The sequence below is a fragment of the Polyodon spathula genome, chromosome 43, assembly GCF_017654505.1.
Source record: "Polyodon spathula isolate WHYD16114869_AA chromosome 43, ASM1765450v1, whole genome shotgun sequence".
Classification (NCBI taxonomy): domain Eukaryota; kingdom Metazoa; phylum Chordata; class Actinopteri; order Acipenseriformes; family Polyodontidae; genus Polyodon; species Polyodon spathula.
In genome coordinates, this window is record NC_054576.1 from 3,046,601 (window position 1) to 3,061,707 (window position 15,107).

Sequence of the window (15,107 nt, forward strand, 5' to 3'; positions counted from 1 at the left end):
ATCTTTCAGCTCTATGCAGAGGCTTGAAACTCTTCTCCCCCCCCAAGGATGCCACGACTGCAGTGTGATTACACACATTGATTCATAAATAACAAGGAGAACGACAGCTTGGTTAAGCTGACTGTTAGATATCGCAGCATGGACCAAATAATGTTTTCAAATAATAATAATAATAATAATAATAATAATAATAATAATAATACGCCTCTGTTATAGAAATACAAACTGAAGATTACAAATGAGATCAAAATAATAAATAAAATAAACAGGATCTTTAAGTGTCCCGGGACACCTTCCTCCAAACTGGAACGATCCAGCTAAAACGAGGGCAGGTGCACCGACGTGAGGCGACAGGAGAGCTACACCAGCAGCGCCTGATCTATTTAAAATACCCTGCAAGAAGAATCAAACAGAATGGATGGAAACGGCATAAAAATGCAACAACGAACGCAGTGTGCTTTTATACAGGGTTAATATTGCTAGGTCTGAAAAGGGACTAAATGACGTCAGTTTATCGATGACTGTTTTTTTCTACTTTTAACTTGCCAGTACTTAAAATGGCGCCGCGGGAGGCAGTGCGTATCATTGACGTTAGGCGTCCCAAGGTCGCTGCCAGCACTCTGACGCAACCAGCAGGCTGTTCCTTTGATTCGTCCGTCCCCCTCCTCCCCCCCACCCGGGCTAATCCGGGTAAGGAGCCTTCCTCCCTCGGCTCTGCTGATCTCCCTATCTCCGAGAAGCGTGTAAGATGGAGGTCGCAAATCAGGTAAGTCGTAAGAAATAGATCTAGATTAAAAAAAAAATAATAAAAAAAAACAAGAAAGAAAACAAGAAAGAAAAAGAAAAAAAAAAAACCCGATAAAGCGGATACACTCTGCAATGCAACGCGAAGAAGCGAATCGCGGGTTGAATTTCCTGCAACAGAAAACGAGAAAGAGATGCATTTTTAAAATGCAAGGCACAGAAAATCCGCAGCTATCTATCTATCTATCTATCTGTCAGACTGAAAGGGAGAGGAGAAAGCGGATTGCAACCTCCTGGTATTATAATAATACTACTACAAATTATAAATTATGGATAAGTCTACTTGTAATTTCATTATTATCTTTCGCTATTATTATTACATTAAATAATTATGAATATAATAATAATAATAATAATAATAATAATAATAATAATAATAATAATAATCATACCGTATAATATAATAATAATAATAATAATAATAATAATAATAACAACACTGTGTTCTTTACTGCGCATCGCCAGTCCCTCTAGACTTTTATTTCGAATCAATATAAGGGAGAGGCGAAATGAAGTCTTAAACAGAAAAATCAAAACAAACAGGGAAGAGGAGATATATATATATATATTTTTTATTTTTTTATTTCAATTAATGGAGATAGTATGGGAGGTTTGGTTTTTTTATTTATTTATGTATTTATTTGCTCCCTTCCCCCTCCTTGCCGTATAAAATCTCCCCAGCGCCTTTTCGTTATTCAATCTTCATTTTTGCCTCCAAGCTGCGACGATTGAGATAAAACTACGGAACTAGCAGATATGCGATCGTGAAAAAAAAAAAACAATTTAAAAAAAAAAAAAAAAAAAAAATCTGAATCAATATAATTAACATGTAACAGACAACTATATATATAGTGCGTGTGCCACGTGTGCGTGTGCGTGTACGTGTACGGACTAATCTTCTGCATTGTGCAGATAAATATCTGGGGGAGTATCTGGGCCTTATGATTATTATTATTTATTATTATTATTATTATTATTATTATTATTATTAATGACATTTACGTTGCAATACAATGAAACGAGGTTTATATGAATGCACACACGCGTTCTCTTATTAATATGACAATGATCGCAGGTTATGTGTGTCTGAGATTGAATTACCTTTCTGATTCTACATGTCTGTCTCTCTGTCTCTTTATCTCTATATGTCTATCTCTCTACATGTCTGTCTCTCTGTCTCTTTATATGTCTATCTCTCTACATGTCTGTCTCTCTGTCTCTTTATCTCTATATGTCTATCTCTCTACATGTCTGTCTCTTTATCTCTCTATATGTCTATCTCTCTATCTGTGCCACGCAATCTTTACAAAGCGCATCGTGTTCCACCTTGAAATTAAAAATGCATGCATTCATAATATATAACAAGAGATATTAATATTTATCCCCCCCCCCCCCCCCCCCCCTCCTCTCCCTCAGGAGGTGTGCACTGGAGAGGTCAGAGTATTCAAAGAGCCCCTCGGGTTATCAGCCCCTCGGGTTTATCAAGGTGTTACAATGGGTAAGTCCAGCTTTGATTTATAAATACACCTTGATGTCTAACTAGCCAAGTGACGCCTGGAATGAGTTGAGAACCGCAGTGTCTGCCTTTATTATTATTTTATTATTATTATTATTATCATGATGATGTTAATACTGTCGCACGACTAATCGTGAATTTATCTATTCCAGTTAAATGGCTGAATTCAGTCTCTGCTGTGTTATGCAAAAGGACGATGACAGATGTGGTGTCTGGACAAATACTGAGACAGAGAGAGAGGAGAGAGGAGGAGAGAGATACAGGGAGAGGAGAGAGAGAGAGAGAGAGAGAAAGAGAGAGAGATAGAGAGAGAGAGAGAGAGAGAGAGAGAGACAGAGAGAGATAGAGGAGAGAGAGAGAGGAGGAGAGAGGGGGGGAGGATAGAGAGAGGGAGAGGAGGAGAGAGAGAGGAGGAGAGGAGGAGAGAGAGATAGAGGGAGAGAGAGAGAGGGATTTGCAACATTTTACATCAGCACATAACATTTCTAAACAATACTATCACGATCCGGTTTTGTTTTCCAGTTGTGATTTTTGTTTGTGCCTTTTATATACGGGGGACGGGGACGGGGACGGGGACGGGGGTCTGTGCCGTGACCTTCTCAAAACCTGTGAGGTCTTGCCACCTCATTTTTCCTGACGTGTACAGCAGGATAGATATAAGAGGGCAGAAAGGGGGGGGGGGTGACGTGTGAAGTGACGTTAAGGACAGACGGCTGGAGCTGTAGAAACGCGTAACGTGTACCGCGCCGCACTGCAAACCGCTGTGTTTCTTCATTATCCTCTGCAGAATCGTGCAATTAAGCAGCTGCGCGCATCTGTTTACAGCACAATCCGCGCCGATCAGTAACTGAGCTGCGTGGCGCTCAGGGGTTTCTGTAGGTGTCGTGCTCGCTTCCTTTCAGACGTTTTTAGAAACCGGGTTATTATTTTACCCTGCTTTGTTGCCGTATAATAATGAAGTATTAATATATATATGTGTGTGTGTGTGTGTATTAATTTAAGGGTGTAATACTAGGATGGGAATGAGACTCCCGCTGCACAGCAGTGTGATCCAGTCCTGCTTTCACTAGGTGTTTAATAATCAGACTCCCGCTGCACAGCAGTGTGATCCAGTCCTGCTTTCACTAGGAGTTTAATAATCAGACTCCCGCTGCACAGCAGTGTGATCCAGTCCTGCTTTCACTAGGAGTTTAATAATCAGACTCCCGCTGCACAGCAGTGTGATCCAGTCCTGCTTTCACTAGGAGTTTAATAATCAGACTCCCGCTGCACAGCGGTGTGATCCAGTCCTGCTTTCACTAGGAGTTTAATAATAAGACGAGCAGGGGGACCTGCTGCACAGCGGTGTGATCCAGTCCTGCTTTCACTAGGAGTTTAATAATCAGACTCCCGCTGCACAGCAGTGTGATCCAGTCCTGCTTTCACTAGGAGTTTAATAATCAGACTCCCGCTGCACAGCAGTGTGATCCAGTCCTGCTTTCACTGGGAGTTTAATAATCATACTCCCGCTGCACAGCGGTGTGATCCGGTCCTGCTTTCACTAGGAGTTTAATAATCAGACTCCCGCTGCACAGCAGTGTGATCCAGTCCTGCTTTCACTAGGAGTTTAATAATCAGACTCCCGCTGCACAGCGGTGTGATCCAGTCCTGCTTTCACTAGGAGTTTAATAATCAGACTCCCGCTGCACAGCAGTGTGATCCAGTCCTGCTTTCACTAGGAGTTTAATAATCAGACTCCCGCTGCACAGCAGTGTGATCCAGTCCTGCTTTCACTAGGAGTTTAATAATAAGACACACCTGAGCTTGTTAGCTAGACACACTGGGGTCTGATCAAGCTGCTAGTGAAACCTGGAATGTCTTTGCAAGTAAAAAATATATCAGTATAATGCATAGTGGCCTATTTACAAAATATTTTAATTATTGCCCTGTTGCAAAATAAATCAATAAATGTATAAACTGCATCAGCAAATGCATTATGAAGTAATCAGTACACAACACAACGCGCATTGCAGTACATACTCACTGTAATTCAGATCATGTAGGGTTTAGACAAAATAAAGATCAATGCGGGGTCGTGAAAGGAAACCGAATCCGTCATCTCCCGATTGCAAGCAATCCTGGCTTCAGGTTGCGGGCACGTCATCCTCTGAAATTCCCGGCCTGTTAAATATAACTTGACTTTTAATGGCCAAAGAGGGTATGCGGCATCCGGGTCTGCACAAATCAATCGGATCAACATGAAATGAAGACCGCGCCATTGAAATCCAGGCACTTGTTAGCGTGCATTCACTAGCAATGCAGCCCCTGCTGAAATAGAAGAGTCTCCTAAAATAAATAATGTCGTTTTCACGTGACCCTTTTCATAAACCGCAGTTTACAAACCCTTGCAAACCTCTCTGAGTGCCGGCTTTCTCGCAGCTAGCTGAAGAACGAATCTAAGATCTATCTATCATCTATCTTCTTATCTATCTATCTATCTTTCTATCTATCCGCAGAAAGGTTGGGAACGTTTGGAGAGACTCTACGGCCGAAAAGGAGCCGAGATCCGCTTCTCGAAAGACGTATATCTATCTATCTATCTATCTATCTATATACAGGTCTGCGGTAAGAACTTGCGCTTGTGAACAACTTTGAAGCGATTTGCTAAACCCACGTGAGCGAGCAGCGAGGGGGGAGGAGGCCCTTTCCTCCCTCCGTGTGGTGCTGAAGCGGACAGCGCCCTCAGCTCCGTGACGTCATCGCTGCTGCTGTTCACAACCCGTGCTATTAGTAGTTCTGCAGATTAGCCGCTGATTAATTTTTTAATAATTAATAATATTATAATAATAACCTCTGAAATGTCTTTATAATCTACAGCACTAGACCCTGATATTGATGAGACACAGCCCTCTGAAATGTCTTTATAATATTACAGCACTAGACCTGAATATTGATGAGACCCAGTCCTCTGAAATATCTTTATAATATACAGCGCTAGACCCTGATATTGATGAGATCCAGCCCTCTGAAATGTCTTTATAATATACAGCACTAGACCCTGATATTGATGAGACACAGCCCTCTGAAATGTCTTTATAATATACAGCGCTAGACCCTGATATTGATGAGATCCAGCCCTCTGAAATGTCTTTATAATATACAGCACTAGACCCTGATATTGATGAGATCCAGCCCTCTGAAATGTCTTTATAATATACAGCACTAGACCCTGATATTGATGAGACACAGCCCTCTGAAATGTCTTTATAATATACAGCACTAGACCCTGATATTGATGAGATCCAGCCCTCTGAAATGTCTTTATAATATACAGCACTAGACCCTGATATTGATGAGATCCAGCCCTCTGAAATGTCTTTATAATATACAGCGCTAGACCCTGATATTGATGAGATCCAGCCCTCTGAAATGTCTTTATAATATACAGCGCTAGACCCTGATATTGATGAGATCCAGCCCTCTGAAATGTCTTTATAATATACAGCACTAGACCCTGATATTGATGAGATCCAGCCCTCTGAAATGTCTTTATAATACACAGCACAAGACCCTGATATTGATGAGACACAGCACCTCTGAAATGTCTTTATAATATATACAGCACTAGGACCTTGATATTGATGAGATCCAGCCCTCTGAAATGTCTTTATAATATACAGCACTAGACCCTGATATTGATGCGATCCAGCCCTCTGAAATGTCTTTATAATATACAGCGCTAGACCCTGATATTGATGAGACACAGCCCTCTGAAAGGTCTTTATAATACACAGCACTAGACCATGATATTAATACAAACGCTAGGACACAGCCCTCTGAAATGTTTTTATAATATACAGCGCTAGACCCTGATATATTATAGTAGCGATTGGGACTGTTATAACTACTTAAACTTGAAAGGGGGGGTGGGGTGGGGAAATATGACCGTGATCTGGGACTATAACTTACTTGGGTCGGGAGATTTATGAAATATGTATGTCGCGATCTGGGACTATCGTACCTGGGAGGACACAGCCCTCTGAAAAGTCTTTATAATATACATCACTAGACCCTGAGACTGATGAGACACAGCCCTCTGAAATGTCTTTAATAATATACAGCACTAGACTCTGATCTTGATGCGACACAGCCCTCTAAAATGACTTTATAATACACAGCACTAAACCCTGATATTGATGAGACACAGCCCACTGAAATGTCTTTATAATAAACAGCAATAGACCATGATATTGATGAGACACAGCCCTCTGAAAAGTCTTGATAATACACAGCACTAGACCATGATAATGATGAGACACAGCCCTCTGAAATCGGTCGAGCAAGAGAAATTCTGTCTCTTAAGGCCCCGCACCCAGTGTATCTGACGTCTGTATTCTGCAGAGCAGGAGGAGTGTCTGTGTCAGTATTGATTGTGGCAGCCACAGCCGAGTCGGGACTCAGCACTGGAAAAAACGTGTATGTGTGTGTGTGTGTGTGTGTGTGTGTGTATTCTCCTGGTGTGGCAGAGAAATTTTAGACGGGACCCTGTACGACAAGGCCTGTGAGGACCTCACTGTCAAACCCAGCAGAACTACAGCAGCCCAGCGTATGAATTTCTAATCTAGAGTTTCTGTGGCTCTTAGATACTGCAGTTGACAGCCAATTGTCTTTGCTGGTGTGTATCAATGGTTAATAATCTCTGCAGTCTTTCATAGCTCAGGTGCTGCCGCACATCACTGTTGCCGTGGAAACTGTGATGTCGTCAAGGCTGCCCCCCCCCCACACACACACACACAACACACTGGGCTGGAGAAGAGGTCCTAAGACCAAAGATACCTTTGGCCGGGACAAGACACGGAGAGATCGGAGGGAGACTCTAGCATCCCAAAGTTAATTAAGAAAAGATAGTTGGTGCGCTCCTCCTCACTCCGGTCCCTCCCTCCCTCCATCCCAGTCCCTCCTCAGCTCCACTAGAGCCACACTACTTCCCTCCCAGTCCCTACTCAGCTCCACTAGAGCCACACTGCTTCCCTCCCTTCCAGTCCCTCCTCAGCTCCACTACAGCCAGGAATGAGATGAAAATGGAGGTGTTCCCAGAGCTAGGGCACCTTCAGCTCCCGCCCGCGATCCACCAGTCCTTCCTCAGCTCCGCTAGAGCCACACTGCTGCCCTCCCTCCCAGTCCCTCCTCAGCCTCACTAGAGCCACACTGCGGCTTCCCTCCCTCCCAGTCCCTCCTCCTCTCCACTAGAGCCACACTGCCTCCCTCCCTCCCAGTCCCTCCCCAGCTCCACTAATCCCACACTGCTTTCCCCCTCCCACAACCAGTCCCTCCTCAGCTCCACTAGAGCCACACTGTTTCCCTCCCTCCCAGTCTCTCCTCAGCGCCATTAGAGCCACGCTGCTTCCCTCCCTCCCTTCCCTCCTCAGCTCCACTAGAGCCACACTGGCCTCCCTCCCTCAGTTCGAGGGGAGGAGTCGAGGTGACTCGGTGTGAGTGACTTCCAGGGATCGAGGTCCAGGAGGAGTGAGGTGATCTCGGTGCGACGGAGTGAGCGGAGGGTCAGGGAGAGGAGTTCGAGGGGTATTCTCCGGTGATGACGAACGATAGGGCATGAGTTCAGGGAGGCCATTCGCGGTGATCTCGGTGTGACGCTTGCTTCCCTCCCTCCCAGTCCCTCCTCAGCTCCACTAGAGCCACACTGCTTCCCTCCCTCCCAGTCCCTCCTCAGCTCCACTAGAGCCACACTGCTTCCCTCCCTCCCAGTCCCTCCTCAGCTCCACTAGAGCCACACTGCCTCCCTCCCTCCCAGTCCCTCCTCAGCTCCACTAGAGCCACACTGCTTCCCTCCCTCCCAGTCCCTCTGCTCTAACCACTAGAGCCACACTGCCTCCCTCCCTCCCAGTCCCTCCTCAGCTCCACTAGAGCCACACTGCTTCCCTCCCTCCCAGTCCCTCCTCAGCTCCACTAGAGCCACACTGCTTCCCCTCCCTCCCAGTCCCTCCTCAGCTCCACTAGAGCCACACTGCTTCCCTCCCTCCCACCCAGCTCAGCTCCACTAGAGCCACACTGCTTTCCTCCCTCCCTCCCAGTCCCTCCTCAGCTCCGCTAGAGCCACACTGCTTCCCTCCCTTCCAGTCCCTCCTCAGCTCCACTAGAGCCGCCCTGCTTCGCCTCCCATCTCCTCAGCCTCTTCTCGACTAGAGCCACACTGCTTCCCTCCCTCCCTTCCAGTCCCTCATCTCTAGATATCGTGTGACGAAGGGGGGAGGTTCAGGGAGAAGCCGAGGTGATCTCGGTGTGCGGAGGGCGGGCGGGTAGGAGGAGCGAGGTGATTCGTGTGCGAATCCCTCCCTCCCAGTCCCTCAGCTCCACTAGAGCCACACTGCCTCCCTCCCTCCCAGTCCCTCCTCAGCTCCACTAGAGCCACACTGCTTCCCTCCCTCCCCGCCATTCCCTCCTCAGCTCCACTAGAGCCACACTGCTTCCCTCCCAGTCCCTCCTCAGCTCCACTAGAGCCACACTGCTTCCCTCCCTCCCAGTCCCTCCTCATCTCCACTAGAGCCACACTGCTTCCCTCCCTCCCAGTCCCTCCTCAGCTCCACTAGAGCCACACTGCTTCCCTCCCCCAGTCCCTCCTCAGCTCCACTAGAGCCACACTGCCTCCCTCCCTCCCAGTCCCTCCTCAGCTCCACTAGAGCCACACTGCTTCCCTCCCATCCCAGTCCCTCAGCTATAACACTAGAGCCACCCTGCTTCCCTCCCTCCCAGCTCCCAGTCGAGCAGTAGGTTTGACGAGGGAGAGTAAGGGATTGAGCCTGATCTCGGTGTGACTCCACGGCTGGACTCCCGATCCCTCCTCAGCTCCACTAGAGCCACACAAACGAGGGAGGATATAGAGGGAATGGGTAGGGAGGAGTCGATCCTATATCCGCTCAATTAATCGGACGCACAGAGGACATTCCGACAGTGACACAATTTCCCTTGCTCTCGGTCTGTCACGTGACATATATGGGGAGTCATGCATGTCGGGGGCGTGAGGGGGACCCAGCACCACGTGACAAACCCCTGTGACCGGTCGGCTTACTAATAGTAGTCTTATGAGTGACACGTTTTGGGGGACACTCGCTAGTTTTATTTAGGTAGGTCCGTAAAGGCACACACAACACTACAACAAAACAGTGACACACATGACACCACACGTCGTCTCCTTAATTTAATATCACAGTTTGACTTGTCCTAAAAGGGTAAACAGGCATGTTAAAGCACAGTGAAAGCATTGTAAAGAACAGACAGGTGGTAAAGCATAGGTAAGCATTGTAAAGCACAGGAAAGCACAGTAAAGCACAGGGAAGCATTGTAAAGCACAGAGAGGTTTGGTAAAGCACAGGGAAGCATTGTAAAGCACAGAGAGGTCTGGTAAAGCATAGGGAAGCATTGTAAAGCACAGAGAGGTCTGGTAAAGCACAGGGAAGCATTGTAAAGCACAGAGAGGTCTGGTAAAGCATAGGGAAGCATTGTAAAGCACAGAGAGGTCTGGTAAAGCATATTGAAGCATTGTAAAGCACAGAGAGGTCTGGTAAAGCATAGGGAAGCATTGTAAAGCACAGAGAGGTCTGGTAAAGCATATTTAAAATACCGTTTCGTCCCATCGTACGAGACCATACAACGTCGAAATTACTTTGATTTGTTCTTCCTTATTATGGGTCGGCTTTTACTTAACAAGAAGAATCAAATCATTCGCCCCACACCGTTATCGTGGCAGTTCCGGTGTGCCACAACACTATTGTAAAACTGTTTTGTTCCAACGTCTTACTAAAACTTAAGAGCTTCTTTTCTTTCTCTCTCTCTTTCTCTCTCCTCTCTCGTCTCTCTCTCTCTACTCTTCTCTCTCTTTCTTTCTCTCTCTCTCTTTCGTCCACAAAAGGTAGGGAACAACGCAAGCGATGCTCTCTCTTTTCCAGGTGTTTTCCATCTTTGCGTTCGCTACATGTGGCAGCTACTCGGGAGAGTTCCAGATGAGCGTCGACTGCAAGAACAAGACTGAGAGTGACCTGAACATCCGGGTGGAGTTCGAATATCCCTTCAGGTGAGAGACACGGCCAGGCTGAGTTAGAGACTGCAATTCAGACTCAATGAAAAAAACTGAGCTACAATCCTAACCCTGAACCAAACCCACCAACCCTATCCCTCACCCTCACCCTCACCCTCACTCCAACCCAAACCCTTACTCCAACCCTCACTCTCACTCCAACCCTATCCCTCACCCTCACACTTCACTCCAACCCTCACCCTCACCCTCACACTTACTCCAACCCTCACCCTCACCCTCACACTTACTCCAACCCTCACCCTCACCCTCACACTTACTCCTACCCTCACCCTCACCCTCACACTTACTCCAACCCTCACCCTCACCCTCACACTTACTCCAACCCTCACCCTCACTCCAACCCTCACACTTACTCCAACCCTCACCCTCACCCTCACACTTCACTCCAACCCTCACCCTCACTCAACCCGGAGGGTTGGGACTTTGGAGTGGGAGTGAAGTGAGGTGTGGGAGTGGGCGTGGGAGGGTTTGTGGGAGTGGGAGTTTCTGCGTGGGGTGAGGTTTGGGAGTGGGAGTGAGTGGAGGTTTGTGACTTGGGGACCTCACCCTCACTCCAACCCTGACCCTCACCCTCACTCCAATCCTCACCCTCACTCAAATCCTGACCCTCACCCTCACCCTCACTCCAACCCTCACCCTCACTCCAAACCTGACCCTCACCCTCACCCTCACTCCAACCCTCACCCTCACTCCAACCCTCACCCTCACTCCAACCCTCACTCCAACCCTCACCCTCACTCCAATCCTCACCCTCACCCTCACCCTCACTCCAACCCTCACCCTCACCCTCACTCCAACCCTCACCCTCACTCCAAATCCTGACCCTCACCCTCACCCTCGAGTCAAACCCTCAACCGGAGTGGGAGTAGGTGAGGAGTGGGCGTGGGCGTGAGGTTGGGATGGGAGCGTGGGGAGTAGGTTAGGAGTGGGGGGAGGAGTTTAGGACTGGGAACCCTCACTCCAAACCTCACCCTCACTCCAACCCTGACCCTCACCCTCACCTTCACTCCAACCCTCACCCTCACTCCAAACCTCACCCTCACTCCAACCCTGACCCTCACCCTCACCCTAAAGGGAGAGGTCCCGACGTGTATCACCCTAAAGCTGAAGGCTGGACGTCCTGACCCGGCCTCACTCGCGTCTGCAACCAGGTGTACTTCGACGCTCCGACCTGCAGGGGGCCGGAGGAGCGCCTCTTCCTGGTGGGGGATTACTCCTCCTCTGCCCAGTTCACCCTCACCTTCACTGTGTTCAACTTCCTCTACTCCCTCACTCCAAACCTCACCTACGTCTTCCTCCAGGCCAAGTACCGAGAGAACAACAAGGGGCCCATCATCGTGAGTGTTAATCAATCACCCAATCACTCATGTCATCGCGGCGCTCACCCTCACTCAGGACTCCGTGGTGACCCTCACCCACCTCACGGGCGCCACTCACACACAATCACTGAGAGATCAGAGAGATATCCTAGAGGACATCTGAGGCAACACGGGCGGGCCCACACCAGCACTCAGTGGTTAGAGCGGGTGGCGGTAGGAGAGTTGACTCCTGACAACACCCTCACTGGGGACTCGCAACACATTCACACTCACTGCCCGCGGTGTGAGGAGCGAGAACCTCAACCTCACCAGGATAGTCCTGAACCTCACCACACGGGCGCCACTCCCAATCCTCACCCACTGGTCGCTCCCAACGAGTGGAGTCACCCTGACTCCAATCTACCACACTCAAATCTGACTCTCATAGCCTCACCTCACTCCGGGCGCTCACCTAGGACCAAACGACCCTCACCTAGGAGAGGAGCATGGAGAGTGACCATCACCCTCTCCTCTCACTGTCTCACACCACTCACGTATTCACCGCCGGTGGGTGTGTGACTCTCTCTCCTCTCTCTCTCTCTCTCTCTCTCTCTCATCTCTCTCAGGACTTTGTGGTGACCGCGGTGTTTGCGTTCCTGTGGCTGGTCAGCTCGTCCGCCTGGGCGAAGGGTCTGTCTGACGTGAAGACCGCCACGGACCCCGAGCGCGTGATGACCCTGATCAAAGCGTGCCAGATCGAGGGCAACAAGTGCAGCGAGAAACAGGACCCCGTCATGTCGGGACTCAACACCTCAGTGGTAAAAAGAGACTCACTGAGACACTCTGAGAGACACAGAGAGACACTGAGAGACACAGAGACACACTCTCTCCTCACACTACTCTATCTGGTGACTTAGTGGTTGCGTCCGCGGTGTACCTGTGACTTTGTGTGACCTCTGTGGACTTCTCCGTGTCTGATCTCTCGTGTCTCGCTCACAGGACCTGTGGGTGTGAGACACTGAGATACACACTGACACACAGACACACACTGAGACACAGAGACACACTGAGACACTCTGAGACACACTGAGACACACTGAGACACACAGAGACACACTGAGACACACTGAGACACTCTGAGACACAGACTGACACACACCCGTCTCTGTGACTATGGTGACTCTCTGTCGACACACTAGAGTCGACTGAGTTTGCACACCCGAGGTTGTGTATTGTGAGGACTCTCTCTGACCGCTCTGTCCTCCGTCTTGACCCTACTCCTCTCAGGACACAGTGTGGGTGACCGTGACATGGTGTGACTGGGTGGTGTGTTGTTGTCTGTGACTATCTCGACACTGTTACTCTCTGAGACTCTGTAACTCTGTGGACACTTTGTGGTGGTGAGTAAATTAATGGGGTGTGACTATGTGTGTCCCTCTCTCTCTCTCTCTCCTCTCTCTCTCTCTCTCTCCCTCTCTCTCTCTCTCTTTCTCTCTCTCTTTCTCTCCTCTCTCTCCTCTCTCTCTCCCGTTCTCTCTCCCCTCCTCTCTCTCTCTCCTCCCTCTCTCTCCCCCCCCTCTCTCTCTCCTCTCTCCTCTCCTCACTCTCCTCCTCTCTCCTCCTCTCTCCTCTCTCCTCTCACACTCCCCCCGCCCTCTCCTCCTCTCTCCTCTCTCCTCCCTCCTCCTCCGGAGCCCCCGGGATGCCCTCCTCCCCTCCCCTCTCTCTCTCTCTCCCCTCCTCTCCTCTCCTCTCCCTCTTCCTCTCCTCCTCCTCTCCTCTCCTCCCCTCCTCTTCAAGGAACCCCATCTCTCTCTCTCTCTCTCTCTCCTCCTCTCTCTTTCTTTCTCTCTCTCTCCTCTCTCCTATCCTCTCTGTCTCATTCTCTCTCCCTCCTCTCTCTCTCTCTCTCCTCTCTCTCCTCCTCTCTCTCTCCCCCTCTCTCCTCTCTCTTCTCCTCTCTCTCTCCTCTCCTCCTCTCCCTCTTCTCTCCCATCTCTCTCTCTCTGACTCTCCCCACAATCCCTCTCTCTCTCTCTCTCTCTCACTTAGAGACTCTCTCTCACTCTCTCTCCCTCTCCTCCTCTCAGAGACTCTCTCTCCCTCCCATGGAGAGAGAGCGGACACACAGACAGCAGACAGAGAGAGGGTAGAGAGGACAGACAGAGAGAGACCGAGGAGAGGAGCCGACAGAAGAGAGAGAGCGAGAGGAGGGAGAGAGAGTACAAAGACGGACGGAGAGACCAGAGAGCCCGGAGAGGACACAGAGAACCAGGAGAGGGGAGAGAGTGACGGAGTTACATTGAGGAGAGTTGGCGGAGAGAGGGATCTGTCTGTCTGCCTCCCTCTCTCTGTGTCTCTCCTCTCGCTCTCGACAGGAGTGGTCCTTCTCTCCTCTCTCCCCTCTCTCCTCTTTCCTCTCTCCCTCCTCTCTCTCTCCTCTCTCTCTCCTCTCCCCTCCTCTCTCTCTCATCTCTCTCCCTCTCTCTCTCTCCTCTCCTCTCCTGGTCTCTCTCCCTCCCCTCTCTCTCTCTCTCTCTCTCTCTCTAGCCCTCTCCCTCTCTCTCTCTCTCCTCCCTCTCTCCTCTCTCCCTCTCCCCCTCTCTCTCACTCTCTCTCTCTCTCTCTCTCTCATCTCCTCCCCTCCCCTTAGCCTCTCCTCGGTGAGTCCAGGAGGAAGGGTTTAGGGTTAGAATAGCTCTCATTTTAGAGAGTAGAGCGAGCTCTCCCTCTCTCTCTCCTCCCTCTCTCTCCCTCCCTCTCCTCTCTCTCTCTCTCTCCCCTCTCTCCTCTCTCTCTCTCCTCTCTCTCTCCCCTCTCCTCCTCTCACTCACCCCTCTCTCCTCTCTCTCTCTCTCTCTCTCTCCCCTCTCTCTCTCTCTCCTCTCTCTCCTCTCTCTCTCTCTCCTCTCTCCAGTCTATCCCTCTCTCTCCTCTCCCCTCTCTCTCTCTCTCTCCCTTCTCTCCATCCTCCCCTCTCCTAGTAGAGAGGAGGAGAGCGACACAGACCAGAGAGAGTGCAACAGAGAGGAAAGAGAGGAGGAGGAAGAGCTCTCTCTCTCCTATCCCTCTCCTCCTCTCTCCCCTCTCCTCTCTCTCTCTCTCCTCTCTCTCTCTCTCTCTCCTCTTTCTCTCTCTCTCTCTCTCCCCTCTCTCTCTCTCTCTCTCTCCTCTCTGTCTCTCCCCTCTCTCTCCTCCCTCTCTCTCTCCCTCCTCCCTCTCTCTCTCCATCCTTTTCGGGTAGGCTGAGTAGGGACCTAGTCCTCTGAGGATGCGATATCCTGTGGTTTTCGGGTTCTGAAGGAGAAGTGGTGGGAGAGGTTTAAACCTGTGGTTTGTGTTCAAGGAGACAGGCTGGATCGCCCCCTTCATGCGCCACCCTCCCCCTTCCCAGGAG

At 49.5% G+C, this 15,107-nt stretch overlaps 1 protein-coding gene across 1 annotated transcript in view; it reads left to right on the forward strand.

Annotated features, from left to right (window-relative positions):
- The first annotated feature begins 557 nt into the window (after positions 1 to 557).
- Positions 558 to 15,107, forward strand: part of LOC121305500 (synaptophysin-like) — a 15,948-nt gene continuing 1,398 nt past the window's right edge. The window contains exons 1-7 of the mRNA XM_041237139.1: positions 558 to 766; positions 2,221 to 2,302; positions 10,264 to 10,389; positions 11,555 to 11,749; positions 12,337 to 12,618; positions 12,710 to 12,720; positions 15,014 to 15,107. The exon at positions 15,014 to 15,107 is cut by the window's right edge and continues 235 nt beyond it. Of these exons, the coding sequence (XP_041093073.1) occupies positions 558 to 766; positions 2,221 to 2,302; positions 10,264 to 10,389; positions 11,555 to 11,749; positions 12,337 to 12,618; positions 12,710 to 12,720; positions 15,014 to 15,107 (999 nt within the window). The remainder of the gene's footprint in view (positions 767 to 2,220; positions 2,303 to 10,263; positions 10,390 to 11,554; positions 11,750 to 12,336; positions 12,619 to 12,709; positions 12,721 to 15,013) is intronic.